General features: G+C 40.5%; 1 protein-coding gene across 1 annotated transcript in view; it reads left to right on the forward strand.

Moving 5' to 3' along the window:
• Positions 1–20,142, forward strand: part of RERE (arginine-glutamic acid dipeptide repeats) — a 173,986-nt gene that overhangs the window by 91,250 nt on the left and 62,594 nt on the right. The window contains exon 9 of the mRNA XM_086476019.1: positions 4,857–4,955. Coding sequence (XP_086332145.1) covers positions 4,857–4,955 — 99 coding nt within the window. The remainder of the gene's footprint in view (positions 1–4,856; positions 4,956–20,142) is intronic.

The following is a 20,142-nucleotide window of genomic DNA, read 5'->3' on the forward strand; positions in this document are numbered from 1 at the left end:
CTGTTTTAAAGTACAGGTACATTTCTGTTGATTCCTTTTGTTGCAGTTGTAGACATACAAAATGTCACCGTGGTTCAAACTGCAGATGGCAGAGTTAATGCTAAAAATGGTGATTCTTTAGATGACAGGATAGTAATCCAGTGTTTATAGCAATACCTTGGAAAGTTCAACCAGAAGTTAATGAAATCATAGGCAGTCAGCATTAGCTATTATTTATATGTTTGCATTGCTTGCCAATGAAGTGCTTATGTATGTTAAATGACTGAAAGTAATAAGCAGAGAATGAGCCAGATTGAGACACGTAAATTTAACTCTGGCACTTAGAAAAACATATTTTTCCTTTTTGCTGCATTATCCTACCCCTGGCACTTATAAAAGCTTTTTTTTTTTTTTTTTTTCCCCACTTGCTAAAAGTAACATTTTTCAAGAGACTCTAAACGTGTCTCAGGTCTCTTGTTTTCACATCTGTGTCTCCTCTGTTATATGACTCTTCTTTTGTGTTCGTGCTTATGCAGTTTGTGATTGTTATTAATGTAATTACTTGCTCAAAAGTTAATCCTCATTTTCTGTGGTTGATTTGGGACAGTTCTGGTGGCCTGTAAACTCTTCTGTTTTTCAGTAACCAGAGTAGTTGCCTGTTAGACCAGTCCCTTTTTTCTGGGCTTGTGTGATTATTTTGCGGATTGAACTGCTTGGGCAGTAGGGCTGCCAGGGGAAAAACACGTGTTATCCTTGAGGCGAAATAAAGATGCCCTCCAAGTTACAAAGAGGCTTTGGCATTCCTGCGTGTTTTGGGGGGGAGCAAAGAGGGAAAAGAAACAGAAGCGCTATTCTCTTCAACGCTGTCAAACTTCTGAAGTGAACAATCTTTTAGGTAGTGGTATGCACAGGAAAAAAAGCATTTGCAAGGTGAGCTGGTAAAACAAATAGTCCTTTTTTCTTTAAGATGGATCCGTTCCCAGTGCTGGAGTGCAAAGAACGAGAAACTAATGTGTACACAGTAGAAAAGACAACATCTTATTTTCATGCCTTTAAGTAGGTATTGCATACCACAGGAGTCTTAAAAACAAGTTTTAAAAAAAGGTTTAAAGTCAGTATTGTCGAGTATCGGCACTGGCACAGCAAGTCCAGCTTTCTGCTCTTGCCACTTGACTTGTGGCTTGTGTGAGATGGACCGAGATCATCGTTTTGCTCGCATGGGGGTGCGGTCATGGGAGCTGACACTGATGTAGTCAACAGAGGCAGATTTACAAGCCATCGTTCTGTGGTACATTAGGAAATTTCACCTGGGGAGACAGGTTTGAAAGCAATGGTTTCTACTAAGTGATCTCGGGTAATGCATCTCCCTGACTTACAGCGGTGTGAGGTGCTGTTGATGGCTCTGATGAGTTAATGCATCTCTTAGCAGTAGCTTGCAGAGCGAGCTGAAGAAGGGGGGTGGAGAGGGATTTTTTTTTTTTTTGGAGGCTGAAGCATTGTTTTCTATGGTTACTCTGCATTAATACAGGTAATTATTGCACGGAGTACCTGTAACATCCCCGTAGGTGCCACGTAGAAAGCTGAAAATTAATAGAAACCCACTCTGGCTTAGTTTGCTTGTTCCCTCTGTAATAGCCAAGCACTTGTTTTACTGCAGTAACACCCTGTGTGCTATTGTTATTTTTAGTTTTTGGTAAGGAAAGAAAAAAAAAAATCAGGCTGCCAGTTAAGGGAACAGTAATGTTTGGTCTAAAAACAGATTGCAGGTAGTGATCAGAGGTCTTTGTCCAGTAGTGACCTTTTATTTTTACAAGTACTTTACTTTCTTTAAAAGCCCCTCAAGTATAAATAGATTGTAAATGCTCCAATAACTTGGTGGAGGTGGAAGAGCACCTTCATCAGTTCAAGATCTGTTCCTGTTGATGATGGAAGATCTGAGCCAATTTGTGTGAAGTGTAACCCGTAATGTACTCATTTCTTCAACACAGCTGATAACGTGCTCACCCCTGTCACTAGAAGGTACGCAGTGTGACTTCTGAGTGGCCTAATTTTCTAGAGGGCTGTGCTCTTCTGGTTTTGTAGCCACCCTGGTCCTCTGCATTTTTGGACCTGTTTGAGGTGTGTAGTAACAATTGTTGATCAAATTGTTTGCTGGAATCTGGGCTCTTGGGGTGTTACAAAGGAGGCTCAAAATTATATGTAACTGAAATTTCATCAGCAAATAGAATAAATCAGTTGTTATTTTTAATACCTTGAGGTTCTTGTGCAGGGACGTTACCGAAGAAACCAAAGTAATTTGCAGTTCACTTTGTACTGCAAACACATTGGCTTTATAGACTGTCACAATCTGTCCTGTGGCATTCATGACCAGAAAATGGAGATGCTAATAAAATAGATGGGAAGATGGCATGGCCTGATATGTGGTATCCAGAATTCATAGAGCGCCCCACTATGATAGACCATGGTGCCTTGTGCGAAAACGGGCATTTCTTGTTCTCTGAAATTCCCTCTTCATTTACGGTGTCGTTTTCGTTGAACAAGTGAACCCTGCGTTACCAAAAAGCTGTGTGCTTACAGATGCACAAGCTGTTCAAACCCCGAGCTGACAAGAGCCAGGAAGTGAAAGTGAAGATTGCTTTGTACCAGGTCTTACAGATGTGCTTTCTTCCCACGGCTGCATGGGTCCTGTTCGGGGCGCAGAGCTTTGCTTGCCATTGCCCAGCTTTTGGCAAGTTCTGCTGCAGACTTGTTGCTGAATATTCTGCCCTGTCATTTGCAGAAGTACCGCGGCTCTGGCGCCGTGCTGGCTTTCTTACAGCGGGCTTGTCCCGTCTGAAACCTGGAATCAACAGTGTTGCAACTTGAAAGAAGCATATTATATATATGTTTGTAATACACACACACATACATATGCGTGCGTGTCTGTGTTCTGCTGTAAACGTCATCATAGCAATCTTAAGTTGCCGTTTGACTTTCTTCTGTAGGTTGTATGGTGGCTTTCAAAAGTGCCCAGACTTTTCATGGAGACAGTATTTGCTGGGAGAACTGTACAAAGCTGGCTTTCAGTGGAAACGGATTTTTGTTAGTCTCGCTAAAAAAAAAAAAAAAATTCTGTAGGGCTAGTAATCTGGTTTTTCCCTTCCCTTCTGTCTTGATTCAGATGTCTGCCTTTATTTCTTGGTAAAATCACTTAGATCTACTTAACAGAAGTAAACTTGAGTAATTTGCGTACAGCTTTTAAAAGTCTCTGAATCGTGCTCCTGGATGCAGTATGAATGCAGGGCATTCTTCTGCACCAAAGAGCTTACAGTCGAGTTAAGGCAAGACCAAACAAAAGAAGCAATATAAGGAAAAACCAGTATTGTTGGGAGGTGGCCCTAGGGTAGAAGGGGTCTGACCATTGCAGATGTACCTAATCGGTACTTATGGATTGGCTGAGAGATGTACGTAGCTAAAGTGAGCAGCAGTAAGAAGGTAATCACGCTAATTTTATTTGAAGCAGAATGCTGTTCTGAAACTTGAGCCTTTTGATAGAAGAAAACGAGGAGTTTTTTTTTGTCTTGTAATCAGGTTTTTGTTATAACTGTAATAGTGACAAAGTAGTTAATCCCTTGTCACTGTTCAGTAAATGTATCCTGATCCCTGTTCAGTTCATCGGCGTTGGGAAAAATTCCAGGATTACAGTACTTGTTGAAAGGTTTTCTGGTAGTGATTAAGCACAGGTCTAGCAGCATGGATACGTGTAGAGAGGGGCATGCAGATGGCTTGGGATAAATTCTGGGTGGGAAGGAAAAGCAGGAGAAAATCATGGTTTGATTGCCCCTATTGTAAAGAAACTTTTGAGGGTCTGTACAATCCGGTGGTGCTAATCGATAGCTTTGAAGCTTTGGTTTGCTTAGCACGTTGTTTGGAAAAACGACCTCCTGTCTGTGCAGGGAAGCTTGCATGCAAATCGTTCTCCCTTTTGGGTGGAGGAAGATAATTCAGTTTTTGTCATCCCAGCAATATTTCTTTCTCTTTGAGATCAGCTTCAGAAGACATAGAGCAGGCTCCTGACTAGTCCTTCAGTTCTTAAAATCCCACTGTACTTTGAAGATAGGACAGGCGATAAATCTACAGTGTGCTAAATGTTTTCTATCAAGAGCTGGAGATTCTCAGGGGTTCACTGTCAAATGTTTTTTTCAGTGTAGTTGTTTTTCTACCTCACCCTGATTTGAATGTCTGTCTACTTGAGACAGCTTTTTGATCAGACAGGTACCGAATTTGTGGTGTGAAATAAGGTGTGCTGTAGGCTCTGACCAGCTGAAACAGTCATGGCAACGTGGACATCCCTAGTTGCTTTTACGTGCTCTTGTAGCGACTTGTAGAGGTTTGGTTTCTCTTCCATGCTTGTGTTCCAACAGCGTGGTGATCGTTGCAGTGCAATGAAAGTAAAGAGAATTTTCTGGATGGGTCAGCTTGACATGCCATGACTTTCAGTCCCTCCTGGATGTTAGTTTTCCCAGTTGGTTGTAGTAATCTGAGCAAAACATGCTGCATAAAGTACAACTTCTTTAGAAAAATATTTGTTGGAGCTTTTTAAAATTTTCCTCGGAATTTCTAATTAAAAAATATTTTTTAAAGTTAACCAAAAAATCTTCAGTGTTTTATGTGCTCAAACGTTACCTGGGAGAAGGAAGGGGAAAATATACTTGTTGTAATGCTGTTTTTTCTACCCCAGTTACCCCTTCAGGTTGTTTAAATTTCACTTCCTCTATCAACAATGAAAATAATTAGGCATAGAACACTTCATGTGGCCCCCTTTAGTGTTTTTTTCCTCCAGTATTAGATCTCTGCTAATTCCATTGAATGATCTATTTGTCTTCTTTATTTTTTAGCTACATGAAAGTAACTATGATGCTGGAAAAGCCCTGCAGCGCTTGGTGAAGAAACCTGTGCCAAAACTGATTGAGAAGTGTTGGACTGAAGATGAAGTGGTAGGGAAATAAATTATTCCCTTGAGTCCTATAGTTCATGTTGCTTCACTTGCTTTTTGCCTTTTTTTTTTTTTCCTAAAGAGGTTATCTTTATGGGAAAGAGGGACAAATAATTTGCTGCATAAGGACAAATTTTTGCACAATTCTGAGTTACTGTGCCCTTGTTTGATATACAGAACTTGGTTACACTGGGGGAACTACCTCTGTAATAGTAGAGTAAGAGTTGAGAAGATCAAGTGACTGTATTTGAGGGGATGCTATAGGGTAAATGAACAGCTGCAAAACTTGTGGGCTCTAAATTTGACTCTCATGGGAATGAAGGCTGGCCACATTCATTCATTGGAGCGGGACAAGGTGTAAGAGGTACATAAAGCATTGTCCCTGGGCTTTTTCCTGCTGGTATTAGAGGAGGCTTACAGTGTCAGCTCCAGTTGGCTAATGGGAAGCTGGATATCAGTGTTTCTCTGAAACAGAGTTTGAGATTTTGAGTCCATTCTTCCCCTCATACAGAATATTAGAAAGTGTTTACTGGCATAGTTTGTGATGGATGAAACTTTGACAAAGAGCAGACCAGGAACAGATTATCTGAAAGCTGGGATTTAGCCATGCCATCTTTCTTTAAAGTATGGAGAAAGTGGAAAAAATAATTTTTTTTGACCTGCGAAAGACACCTCTTCATAAAAGCTGTAGTTGGCAGAGAGGGCGCGCTGCTGGGAAAGCACTTCACACTCCAATGGACCACTTTTTTTTAAAAAAATTTCTGGGTATTTTTCCAGAATTTGGGGGAGATGGTATCTGTGTGAGAATTAGCGAAGCAAAGGTGCTTCTTGTGGTTCATTCTGCAGCTTAATTGCTGCAATTGCGAGGTTTCTGCTGGCTTTATTTTTGTGTCTGATAGAATGCAACTGTGCTTATTAAACAGTTTTCTGTAAAGTTGTAAACTGAAATAAATCATGTGAAGTTGGGAGCAAACTATAGATTCTTAATTTGCTGACACTTTGTAAACAGATTCTGAAATACTGCATTCAACACAGGATGCATTTTCTGGCAGCATTTGGAATCCAAATGCTGCTGCATTACAACCCTTTGTCAGTCCTTGCAGCTTGAGGTAGCGCACACACACACACACAAGAAAGCAAAACTCGTGCATTTTCAGTACCCAGGAGAAAGCTGAACAAATTCACTTGGATTACATCCTAAAAATATTTTGCATTTTAATGTTGATGTAATTATGCTTAACAGGATAGATTTATGTGAGATGTGACATGTAGGAAGACAGTACCTCTTTAGCAGGCTGACTAGGCATGTCTGGTTTTGTGAAAATGGAAAAATGTTATAGTTCCTAGCGCAATCATTAGGCTGCAGTGTGCACTAAAATAGAAAATCAGATGATTGGAGGTTAGTTATGATAAAATATTAATCACAGGCGAACTTCAGGCTCGCTTATGGTTTTTACCTTGCACTGTTGGAAAAGCTGCTTCTCTCTTGTACCCTATGGGAATAAGTGGGGACAGAAATTCAACTTGTCATGTACACTTACCAGGTATAGGAACGAAAAAGATTGATGCGGTGCAAGACAGCATTGCTCATGTAAAAGTGACAAGAGACAAATTTGGTGCTTTTTTTTTTTTCCTTTGAGTGGATGAATTTTAAGCTCGTTAATTGGTAAAGCATTTGAAGAACTAAAAAAATAAAAATTTTGTGATATTATTGAGCTACTAATGAAGTTGGTTTTGGTGCTGTAAAACAGAACTGATTAATAATGGGTGAAACTTTCCTGTTCTCTTACCATTTTTTCAATTGTTCAGACAATGGCTGGAGAGACTTTTTTTTTTTAAGCTGTAGTTTCTCTGAAAGTCTTTCAGGGAGATATTCCAATGAATTATGTGTGTTTGCTCTCTCTTATGTAAACCTTTGTGCAAAAGCTAGATTAGGGGTAGGCCAGGCCATATAAACCTGTATTAAAGTAGGCTTACTCTGAAATCCAACAAAGAGCCTCTGTGGTAAGGAGACTGCCTGAAGTCGTAGAGTGAAAGAGGATCACGTGCTAACGCTGGCAGCGAAGCGAAGGAGAAGATGAGCAAAAAGCCTAGAACACGGTTTCCTGATAAGTTTTACACTTATCTTGTCATAAAAGGGAGTTTTGTTTCGGGAACTGACTGTCGGAACAAATACTTCAAGTGGTCTGCCCTGTGTTTAGTAAATTTGTATTTTTAACCTCTGTTTTCTCTACATACAGGCCTTCCCACATTCATGGTTAAATTGTACAGTGCCAACACCTCTTTTTTTTTCTATGTAGATTTTTTTCACTCTCCTTGGTTTTTTCCATTAGCTGCACTATGTTGTGAATGCCATAGCTGCTGCAGCTCAGGGTTTTTTTGATGAACAGTCCATGTTAAATGATAGAGAATAGAGCCTTACGAATAGAAAAAGCAGAGTTTATTGAAAAATGAAACATTACTCCAAAAGTGCAAACTCCATGAGTACAGAATAATGATCACTGACTCTATAAATCATTGTCAGTCTCAGCTCATTTTATCATACTTGTTCTTGTTCTCTTCCATCCAAGTTTCCAGAAATGTTTGGCAGCTCTCCAGCCTCAGCAGAGCCAAAGATCAAACTGTGCTCTTATTTATAGACAGCTAAGCTCCACCTGCACAACTTCACGGCATGTTTGTCCCTGGCAGTTTGTAGAAAACTCTGGACTAAAGCAGCTGTGCTGCGCTTCTGCGTGTGCCTGAGACTTGCAAGGAAAGTTGCCTTATAGTTGGCTTTGAAATTGAGGAGAACTTTTCTGCATGATACGTAGGGTGCTAAAGCTGCACAGGAGCTCCACAACAAAGTATTTTTCAGAAGACACTGATGCGTCAAACCCAAAGTCTGGCCAAACCAATTAAATTTTGGTGAGAATCAAAGTGTGTGTGTGTCCCCTCCATCTCATGATGGCAAGCGATGAGCAGGAGGAAGCCTCTCGTGCGGCTGGCTGATAATCCGAGACGCACACTTCTGAGGGAAGTGGAAGACCCAGGTCTGAACAATGTGCCTGTTTGTGCTCGACTTAGAATTCATCTTCTCTTGTGGCTCAGCAAATAACTACTTACTTAATTTTTACAATTTGGATAAATAAGCAATGCCACGCCAAGTACAAAACTTTGGTTAGTTAACCTCCTTAACTGAGAGAGGTTCTGTGGTATGTGACCAATGCGAATCGCGTAGGTCGTGGCTTCTGTTGTCTCGGTTTTTCCACGCCTACCTTTCTAATCCTATAATCATGTTCTGCCCCCTGCCATGCCTTTGGACCCCAGAAAAGTCAACATCCCCCTTTTGTTAAGTTAATTTTCTGACAGATTTTTTAAGATGAGCATCAGAAAAGTTCAGTTGCAGGGGAGATGCAAGGTCGTGCGTCTCAGCGGAGGGACAGGAGCGTTGCGGCAAAGTCAAGTAATTGGGCAAGTGGCAAAAGCGGCTGAAGCAGAAGTGTAGTCACGTTGATGAAGGGAAAGACCTGACTTAGTGTTAAACGAATTCTTAAAACTCCACGTTTCCCTAAGTCAAAAATCCCCTGTAAGTTGGTTGGTCTGTTACTTGCACAAGTATTTTGACTGAGTCCATTTCCACTGTGCTAGATGATTAATGTGGTTGATTTTGTTGTGCACGTGACAGCAACACTGTGTTCAGTGCAGGTCTCTGCAGTATTCAGTAGTGTTTCTGATACAATACTGTGTGAATAAGTCAAATTTACTGAAAATTTGTATTTATATATAAAGCTTTTAACTTTTTCTGTGGACTGTCTGTTGCCCAAAGATAAAGCCTTTCTTGTTAATTAGAACAGCTTTGCCTGTGACCAAACTGTCAAGTTAGAGCTGCTTCGCAGTGATCAGAACTGATTAAAATAAAGAGTGGAAGTTACATTATTTTTGCTACTGCTGATGTGGTTACAGAGGTTTAGATCAAATTAAGCAAAGGATAAAATTTACCAGTGATTCAATTAAATGGAAGGATCTGTAAATATGAAGACAGAGGTTTGTTTTCTCCTTTGTGCTTCTAAACCTATGGCTATTTTTAAACCTTTTTTATTCTAGTATGTAAATCAGAGGGATACTCTGAAAACAGTCTTCCACGCTGCCTGATAAAAGTGGCTAAAAAAACTTCTGTACTGAGGCATCTACATGCAGCTCTAAGAGCAGCTGTTTCCTGTTTATAAAGGCTTGTGCTACACCTGACCACATCAATTTCCAGCAATGATTTGGTGAGGGAGGGGTGGTTTCTCTTGTAATGTTCATGAATTTCCTTCTGTGGACAAAGCCGTTGAGCAGTTGTCCTATATCATGCCATATTTAAGCACTTCCTAAGCACGCACCCTATAGACCAACATCCAGCAGCATCACCCAGTGGAATCTTGTTAGTGTTAGGCTGCAGTTTGAAGTCGAAAGCAGTGCAGTTCCGAGTAGATGCATTATTTGGGAAGGAGCCAGTCTTCTGTTTCGATACAGCTGGTGGCAGCGCCCTCCGACAAGCTTCCTACGGCTGAAGGTCACGTCTGGCATGTGGCACGATGCTCACTGCTAGAGCAAGGTCAGCGTAGCTGAGAAAGGGGGACTGACTTAGCCACTGGGCATGTGTTCTGTGGGATATCTTTTGCTGAGAGGAGGATACAGAGTAAGCACTTTTCTCCTTCCATTTTCTTCAGCCATCTTTCCTCACCTCCCCGAGACCTGGTGGCGCCCAGTCTCTACAACACTGGTTTTGTCATTCTGTGTGCAACAGTAGGTTGGAGTACAGGCAAGGTGTAGTAAGCGTTTGGTTTACTTTCAATGCACTGAGGAAAACAAAGCTGCCTCACTCAAACTCAGCAAGGGATTGTCAGAGTGAGGGAGAAATGAGCTCTACCCTGCGTCTCATGGTGGCCTCCAAAAATGTCTTTCCCAATCTCTGACAGAGTACAGGCATTTTTGATGCAAGCAATTAGAAATTCCTAATAAGAATGGAATGGTGCCCGTTGTTTTTTCTTCTCCAGTTGAAAATACTTCAAAACTGACATTGAAATTTTATGTTTTGAAACATGAAGACTTTAGAGTTTGTTGTCTATGGGAGGATAAGTACAACAAACCTGAAACTGAGTGCCTGTATTTTAGCTCGGATGCTTGCCTTGATGATCTGCTGCTTTACTTTCCACAGATTCCAAATCTGGACCTATGATCATTAGCGTCTTTCAGTTTAAGTTAAATTGAGCATCCGTATTTCCTGGCGTGGTTTCAGTGGAAATATTTCCCAAGGAAAATTGTCCTTATAGGATTTCCACCCATCTTGGGACAAAATCTTCTCTGCAAAACGGCTTTTATACTTTTAAGTGACATTCAATATAATTCTGACCCTACACTTGCTCCAGGTCCAAAAATGAGCTGCCATTTGTGCTCAATAACCTATCAAACCGCCATCATTTAGAGACGACACAAGGGTCACCTTAGGTTTTGTTAGTTTGATGAAATGGTTTAAAATTCTGGTGTGCCTCGTGTGTTGGAAACGTTGAAGGAAATAGCCTAGTTCTGACTGTTCCTCACAGAACAGTCCTGCTGATTTGATCTTACATTTTTGTCTCTTTATTCAGAGTGTGCTTTTTTCCTGTCTCTTTATCAAATGTACTAACAAAATCAATACAGCTTGCAGAAGGGAGAAATCAGAACTAAAAGAACCTCTAGTTTATTAGGTTTTTAATTAAACATGATGAACACATTTTAAATAACACAAAGGCCTCAGGCTGAGCTGCATCTAATCGAAACAGATTAAGTCACCCGTCCACACTTGGGTAGTTATTAATTCTGTTTACTTATGCATGCTAGCTAAAGGCAGAGTTCACTGCTGCTGTGTTGCAGTTTATTGCACAGGGATGCTTCTGCTGCATGGAACTGTGCTCCTCATTAGCATTCAGATGTTGATTATGAAGAACAGTGGTGAGGCTAATTGAACCACCTTTGAAATTCAGGGCTCTCTTCCGAAGCGACAGAGAATCTGGGTGAAACAGTAGTTTTGCATTATTTCTTGGACACTTCCTGCTTTTTCTTCTACATTCAGTCGCATCTCTTCAGAGATGTTCAATTCTCAACAAGAAATTGCCAACTGTTCCTTAGGAAGAAAGTGTTTTATTTTACTTGCGCATTTCCATGCAGAGCTGTCGATGACACACCGTGATGTCCCTGATAACTAGCTTTTTATCATGAAATATGCTGCCCTTTAAATATTTTACATTGCTTTTGATGTAGAGTAGTTGAGGTAAACAACCTAGATTCAAACAACCTCTTAAATTTATGTGCGGGGGTAGTTAATCCTTGCTGGCGATAAACCTTAATTGGCCATGTACATGGATTTACAAGTTCATAAATTTTAAAATATCCACACCTGGCTTCAGCCTAAAGCTTATTTGTTGTAAAATACAAGTGGAGATCCTTCTGCCAAAAATGACAAGATACAGCAAACTAATTTCCTAACATGTTTGCAAGTATTTGTAATCCAGTGTAGCTGGTCAAGAAATTACTTATGCAAAACACACAGACTTATTTGCTTGGCTTCTTTGCCTGGAATCATCTTCCATGTCTCTCATCTGCCCTTTTTGGAGTATCTGCTCATGAAAACATTGTTTTCATTGCTCACTCCTTTGAAGCCAAGCTTTTCAGATATGCTGGAAGACAGAGCTGCTTACTGGGGCAAAAATACTATGAATTTTATTTACTGTTTATATGGCAGCTATAGGAAATGTAATTCACAGCAAAATTGAAACAGAGCCTCTGGAAGAGTTGGCGGAGGGGTGGGTATCATCAAGGGATATTTGAAGAGGAGGCTGGCAGTGCAGGGCTGCATTAGAGTAGTTGAGTGGGCTGAGATGGTTAAGATATCAGTTACTGCTTAGTTTTAATTTTTTATCGTCAAAAAGTAAACATGACAGTTTCATAGTAGTAGAGTGACAGTTCCTACTGAATTAACATTTTCTGGACTTGAGAAATCAAGTTGTCTGATGCCATTTGCAAGTGTGGTGATCAGTAACAGTTGAAAACTAACTGAGCGTTGAGATGAAAAATCCCCACCAAACACCAATTGCCATGGTCTACTAGGACCTTTATTTTAAGAAGAAAAAATAAGGTTTTATTTTAAGAAAGAGTGGGAATGTACAGTCTTGTCTGTAGCGTATTCGAAGAGCTTAAGAGTGTAGAAGAACCATCGGTCCTCACAGTAAAAAGTAACCAATGAAGGGTGAGGTTATTCTGCTTGGGGAAAAAAGAAGTTATTATTTCAAAGTTGCATAAAATTATAGTTACTTAGCAGTTGACGGGTTTATGGAATGATAAGGTTCAGTACAGCTGGAAAATACAAGTATGATATGGCTCGAAAAGGAGAATTTAGTTTAACCACAAGTTTCTAGACAAAAGATAACAATCTTTTTGGTTGCGATGAGCTTGTGTCGGTCTTTGATCCAAGTCCTTGTTTAAAGGGATCAATATTGCACATACAGCTCTGAGTTTATTGTCAAGTCCTTTCGGAAATAAGACAGTGAATTAAAAATCAATTATACGTGCAGAAAAGTTTGTGTAGGGCAATCAATTTTGTTCTTTTAGTTTGCAGAAAGATTCCATTGTTTAACCAGCTGTGAAAAGGAATGAATTTTAAAAGCCTCCAGCAAATGAGATAGCCCAAATGGGGTGGGGGAAGTAGATTAAAAAAAAAAAATTATTTCGGCATTTCATGTTCAGCAAAGGCTGCCTTCAGGGATAAATCTATAAATCCTGTCAGTGACCTTGGCTTCTAAATGGGCGATTTCACTGCTTTCGCTAATCTTGATCTTTCCACAGCTGCCAGATAAGTTAGTCTTTTCTTAACAATATCATTTTTTTATTTGCTTTGTTTAACTGCCATATGTTTCTTGATTCATCGTCTTTCTGCCTTCATGTGGAATATTTTTATCTATTAAGCACTTACCATATTGCTGATCCCCCAGAATAATACAACAAATATTTACACTGGCCAGTTGCCACAGCTTAGAAGGCTATTTCTGTGTGGGGACGGAAGCTAAACTCTAAACTCAAAGTTTAACTCCAGTATAAACGAAATAATTTGTAGCTGCTTTCAGAAGCTTGTGTGTTTTGGTTTGTTTTGTTTTCGAGAAGAAGGTTTGTGATAGAGATACAGAAGCTCATACACGTAGTTCACTGTTGCCAAGGGGGAAGAATCTGCTGCTTGAAAGATTAATAAATACGACAGCAGTTGATTGTTGAAACCATGTTTTTCATCTCATTTTCAAGGGCATCTTAAAAATGGAGATCACTTACGCTTCCTAGCATTCTCGATCATCTTTCTGTGTTCATTTAAAAATGAGAACAAGGCACTGGGGGGACTTGAGAGATTGCATTCGTTCTCCCATAGGGCAAAGTGGTTATTTTATAAATGAAGAGGGCCAAAAAAGCTATCCTTCGTAGTTTCTTAGCAACAGAGCTGGAGTCAGCTTTAATGTTCGTGTATATCTTACAAGTTCTATGTATAGAAGCATGAGCTGTGCAGCTCAGCAGTATTGCAACTGAAACAAAGACTGTTCACCCTAGCCTTCTGCAGGGGAAGAAAATAAACCAAGCGTGCTAATATGCTGCATAGACTGGTCTTTTTTCCTTCTCCCCATCAGATGATAGTCTGGTCAGTGACACAGTTACTGTCTTCAGTACTCTGATCTTTTCGTCAGATTTTATCTGCTAGGAGATCCAGAATCTGGTTTAAGTATAGCATCACGCTATGTCCTGCTCGTCTCCAAAAGGAAACTGAGTCATGGCACTGTAACAGTAAGAGCATCGGAAGTGTGCAGGGATCATCCGAATTCTGGGAGTTTCAAGGGTTCATGCTTTTGCCCTAGCAAGCAGAGCCACGGGAGTGATTTAAGTGTTCGTGTCTCCTGATTGCGGTAAAACTTTTTTCACCCTGGATCCGTCTTTCAGGGGAGGGTGAGGGGTGCGTCTTGTTTTAATTTTGAGGTGCACACTGTCACAGCCATCTTGCTGACGTTCCACCAACCTATTTACTCTCTATTTCTTTATATGCAACTTAATTTCCAAATTCTGAAATGTCGTTTTTTAAAAAGATAATCCGTATGTGTTAGTAGTTTGACTTCTAAAAGCCTGATAGTGTTAATAAGATGTATTTCCCAGTTTGCTTCCCATTCTGAATGCAGATGTAATAAATGGCCTTAGGTAGATTTCTGACTCATGCTTCTTGGTGTACGTTATCCCAACACCCAACATCTAGGGTTGTATGAGGTTGTTTATGCCTTTGAAAGCTATTTAAATATACAAAATGTTGATTAGTTGTCTGTTTTCAGAAAATAGTTTGTTTTGGAAATGCTATAAATAGTGCGGCTTAAATGTAGGTTCACCTTTTCTAATGGTTGAGGAGGGGTGACGGGTTTATTGACTCGTATTGATAGCAACATCCAGAGTTCTTGGTTTGATTTCAAATTACTTCGGTAGTCCTGTCGTTTCAGGAGTTTATCTGTCTTGCAGGTGTTAAGAAATTTAAGTTAGTCTACAGGATCCTTAACCTCCTTCAAACCAAAAAGTGCAATAAGTAATGGTGTTATTTTTCCGTGTTAAGTGTATGATAGAAATCTCCAGCATCTTTCTAAGTAATTTTGGCTTAGTCTAAGTTGTATAGTGAAGTGCTTTGTTTTGGAATATTTATGTTGGAGTTACACTTTAAGTACATAGAGCCCAGGAATGGATTCCTTGATATGGCAAATCACTATTTTGATTTGAAAGAGTTGTTTGCTGTCTAAACCATGGGAAATGCCAATTTGCTGTTCCTAACAAGATTGCTTTAGAAAACACAAAAAACCATCTAAACCGAAGCAAGTGCAGAGACTGATTACAGTGTTGTCTCCAGCTTGGCAAGATGACATTTGATTTTTTTTTTTAATATTTTTTTTTTTCCCCTTCAAGTTTTTTCCTACTGATAGTTTGGATCTCTTTGTCTTGTCCAAGCAGAGTGAAAGCCGAGGCTGTGGATGTTGTCAGCTCAGACTAAATCAAGGGAGTCCTGAGGCTAAACTGTAGCTGTAGAGGTTGTAGGTCAAAGAGGTTCAGGAATGAGCAGAGCTGGAAACAGGTGAGAGTATTTTAGTGAGAAAACAATGTGGAGCTCAGTCCGTGCTTGGCAGGGCAAACAAACCCAGTTCTCTGTTGTGGTGCTGCGGCAGCAGTTGGTAACAGATGTTTGTGGCCCGAGCAGCGTTTGCCCTGCGAGTGATGCTCTGTGGAGAAACGGCAGAGAGGCCACGTTGCTTTCTTGGCCACGAATATGGAAGAAACCAAATTTGTTTTCCACTGTCAAATGGTAACTAATTTTAAGTAACTATCTAGCTTCCTAGATCTCTTCCTAGCATCTCCAGTAATGAAAGGTAAAGGAGGGCTTGGAGGGGGAGAGGCAAAACAGCTGTTAGCCTAGCTGGCTCGTGGAGGGCGAGAGTACCAAACCAGGCCACCTCGGAAAGCCTTAGTATAATTAAGGCTATATTTGAAATGCAGCACTCTTCCTCGAAGCTTTGATTTTCATGTTGGAAAAGGCTCTCTTTTAACAGGTATTTTGATTTTTAGAATAATTATGAAAAAAAAACCCATTTTTTTTCCCCCAAACTTTTCAAATGTCGCTAGATGCGCTGTGGTTCTGCCTGACAGCTTATCTGAGAATTATTTCGTTAAGTGGCCCAGTGGCCATTGCAGCAGGAAATGACAAAATGCTCCTTCATAGTGACATAATTCTTATTTGAGAAACTCCGATTACTGTCGCAATACGGGTGCTCTGTGTGCTTTAGCGCTCAGGACTTATCTTTCTTGCACAAGCATAAGCCCTATGACTGCCAAAATACACCTCATTTGCAAGTTCTGTTTGCACGATAAATTTTATTTTTCTAATCTTCCCTATCAACAGCACCATTTTTTTTTAATCTTTCAGTTGACATAAAAATGCATTTTAATGAAGCAAATTATATAGCTTTGTCTCCTTTTGTGTATAAGTGGGGCGGCCATATTCAATTAGGCTGAAAAATGATCATTTGTTCTATTACAGGCTGTAACAGAGTGAGTGAAAAAACTGTGATCCATCACCAGTTGCTCAGTTTTATGTTACTTAAATCACTTGCCATTCTGTCAGTGGCTCTGAATCCTCTATGGGAGCCATTATTTAATTTAAGTTTGTGGAGGTGTCACTTGTTTGATAATAGGCTTCTTCTCTAGTAGGCGGATAGTGACTAAATATTAATCATTTTCTGCATCCATCCGAGGTTCCTCATTAGTTACAAGGGTAACAGTGCCAGTAAAGCTAATGATTATACTGTCATAAAAAGAATTTGACAGCCAATAAGGACTTCATCCAGAGAGATGCTCAGTACCTGCTAGTACTGAGGAAGTCTGCTAGAGCTGAGGAGGCTTGAATTTCCAAGTCTGGCTCCACGTTGCTTACCTAGCAAATGTGAGGGGTTTCACACGAGCTGGAAGGAAATTAGATTTGAGTGGGGAAACGCCACCTTACAAGAATACTGTTTTCCATTTCACAGTAGCTGAGTAACTTCACTTTTAACCTTTTTAAAAGTATACGTAGTTGGCACAGATCAACCCCAACCCCTGGACAGCTTGTAAGTGCTGCCTGTGCTTCTGCAGAGGTTCTAGCCTGTGGTTAGGTTTTCTCTTCCTTCCTCCTTGTTTAAGTGTTGTGTAAGGAGATGTGTTGATCAGTGCTCATGAGGGTGCGTTTAAAAACTGCTACTCTGTGCTCCTTGTCCAATGTTGCTTTTGTACTTTCGTGCGCTTTGTGGTTTCGAATATATTGCGGTAAAGGCTCAAAGTGCACGTAGCTTCTGGGTCTGTGGTTTTGCCTCAGCTTTTATTGGCCTCTTGATATCTCACTTGTTCCCCTATCCATTTGTGTATGATCCACCATGTTTTTTCTTTTTCTTTTGTTCCCCTCCTTCCTTTCCTCCTCTCCCCCTCTGCCTTCCATAGTATCCACTCAGATTTATATAGCTTTTAGGCTGCGTGGGGAGATTGATCAGACAGGGGCTTATGCATTTAGAGGAGCTAATAAATAAGCATCACAGTGTATTACCCTCCACTGCATTGGAATAACTTCAAACACTCAAATCAAACATTCCATTTGGTACAAATTGGGGAAGGCAAAAGAGGGCACCTCTGTTTTATTAGGGTGCATATTTCATGGGTCTGTTACGGGAGATATTGTCCAGTTCTACGTGTCCGGGGAGGTAATTCCATAGTCTCAGCACCGCTTTCCCCCTTGCCTCCCTCCCCCCAGATAGCTACCTTTCAAGTTTCCTTTGCCAGTGTTCACCTTTGTTATAGACGCATTTCTGATCCTTCATTTTCAAATCTTTTTTCTTTCCTGTCTTATTTGTGGGTCACTTTTTCATATTTGGCACCATCCCCCCCCCCAGCTGTTTTTATTCGGAGCCCCTTACACAAAAGGATACTGACAAATCGTCTGATTCTTTTTAAAACTACTTTTATATGTTACTGCCAAGATCACCGTATGAGCCAACATCTTCCTCAGTAATTGGGTGGCTCTGTTGCAGAAGTATATCATTCACTTTACTGAAATCTTACACGCTTCTGACAAAAATACAATGGGTAATTGAACGGTGAGGGTTGTGGTGTGGATTCGTGACAGGAGCTTGCAAGGATTGGAAACCTTGTGCAGTGGGACTTGTTAAAAATAACTTTTTAAAAAAGAATAATAATAAGCAAGCTTAACTGACTGTTTATCTACTTTGTTATAAGCAGTCTTCCTGCTGATTTTGGTGCGCGGCTGCTGCTTGTACCCACGCTTGGCAGTAGCTGAAGAATTAGAACCTTCGTATTAGGACAGTGTTGGTGCTGGTTTATTACATTCTGATTCTTCTAAATGTAAGGCTGTGAAGGCAATCTTTAGTTAGCAATCAGTCACAGTCATGGAAAAGGTTAGGCCTTTTTACTTCCTTATCTAAAGAGAAGGCTACGATGTGGGATTTCAGCATGGAGTCTCCTAAGTTGAAGGTGAATGTGGGCGCTCTCCCTAGGAACTGCTGTATAGCTGGGTCGGGCTGGGCTACACAACTGGAATAAAGAGCTCAGTAAGTTACCTGGATGCCAAATTCAAATGGTCAGTTCTTACAAAAGTGTCAAAGGGTGTGTGTCTGTAACTATTTGGAAATTAGTCTCATCCTTAAACTGTCCCCACCTTCTGAACAGTGCCAAGTATCACAAGTGATGTTTTACTGTCTTTGGCCTTTGCCTTCCGAGCTGACGAGTAACAGTCACAGACATGAAATATGCTGCCTCTGTTGCCCCAGCCCGCATCTGAAGAGGGAATTTTAGGGGCTTGCTCACGTGCTAAAATCTGCTGTCTTTCAGTGGAGACAGTATTGCATACCTACAAGCCCTGTGACTTCTCATCTCTAACTTTTTTGACTGGCAGAATTTTCTTACAATAAAAGCAGTCTCAGTGGAAGAAGGAAAACAGGTTTAAAAAATCTCACGTTATGAGGCTTTGAAGGCTAAGCTTTCTAAAGAGCTGTACGGAGTTCGCAGTGTTCTGAAGAGGCTCATTTTGGTCTTAAGGTTTTCTGATACTGTATCGTCCTGGGTGAAAATGGGAGTTAGTAAATTTTCATTTTTCTGTAACTAACAGTAGGAAGTTCTTGAAACACCTCAGAACACCTGTTTTTCTTGTAAACAACTTGGCAGGATGAAGAACTGTCACAGGAGGAAGTTTTGCTTTCTGCTTGATACGGGAGAGGTCTCTCACTCGCAGATGTGTCTCTTAGCCCGGAATTTGATTTTGTCATCACTAGTGTGTCCAGATTTGCGCTCTCCGGTATCTCTTCACTGCGCTGCGGTCGGTGGCAGACTTATCCGGGGGGAAATTCAGAAAGTTTGCAGGGGCTGCCTGATGTCATTTCAGTAAGGATCACAAACTGGAATTTGTATCTCAGTGCTTGAACTCAAACCTGGGCATTGCTACGGTGACCAGCCTTACTGTTTAATTACTTACTTGGGGAAGTCACCTACAGAAATGCTTGCCCCTCTTTGTATAGTTTCCTTGGGGATTCTTGCCACCATTTTTCACACCGTTCTTGGATTTGGTCATTGCTTTGAAGTACGGGACCTCTTGAAGTGGTTTTATTTGTTTCCTTCTGTTATTTGCATAAAGTTACTGTTTGAAGGTAGAAATAGTCTCCAGAATAATTGAGAATAATGGTTGAAATCCCAGTGGAACAATATTTCTGCAGTAAGGAACTTCGACTGGAAATAGTATGTTGAGTCTTGGAATGATCACACAGCGTATCTCAAGTAGTCTGAGGGCTGCTTTTCTGTGCTTAGTGTTACAAATTGATTGAAAGGACAAAAAATAATCACAGTGAAAGAGAACAACTTCAGGCTTGCGTAACAGCGTTAAACTTGAGTAAACGGATGTGTATTTTCAGAACTCTGTATGACCTGTGTAACAAAAAGAAAATTTTCTGGGGAAAAACACAGAGAAAATGGAACTGTTCTGATGTTTAAGCAAAGAGCTCAAATGGAAGTTTATTTTGTGCTAACTCTCACGTTAGTTATTAGCCTTGCGGTCTGATCTTGCTGAGCTACTCATGATCTTGCTCACGGGTTGGGGGCTGGTGTGTATCTATGTTCACCCACCCATGTTATTGCCTAGGATGGGCATTTTAGTATTGATGATTTAATGGAGATCCGCTTTGTGTTAGCGGGCACAGTGGTGTTCCCAACGGGATTGTAAGTTCAGTAAGAATTGCGGTGTTAAGAAAAACAGTATGAGGAGAATGAAATTCAGAGGGAGGCTAATAGATTAAATTTTCCTCTTGGCTTGTTTCTGTCCGGTAAAGGTGAGGAAACATAAGGAACATCTTCAGCCCTGCGGAAGATGCTGTACATCCTGATGTTGGCATTATTCAAGGAAATATTCGTAACTTTTAAGAACGCGCTGGCATTGCAGCTTTTGGTACAGGTATTTGAGATTCCGAGTATGTGAGGAAAAGAAAGGTTAATATTCCAAACTGATGCGTGAGAACGCTTCCCTTGGAGGAAAGGTGGGATAGTAGCGCGTTGTTTATGTTCCACAAGTGCTGCTTTTCTATTTTGGTTCACATTACATATGC

Source organism: Leptosomus discolor, chromosome 20, assembly GCF_034619465.1.
Source record: "Leptosomus discolor isolate bLepDis1 chromosome 20, bLepDis1.hap2, whole genome shotgun sequence".
NCBI classification, from domain to species: domain Eukaryota; kingdom Metazoa; phylum Chordata; class Aves; order Leptosomiformes; family Leptosomidae; genus Leptosomus; species Leptosomus discolor.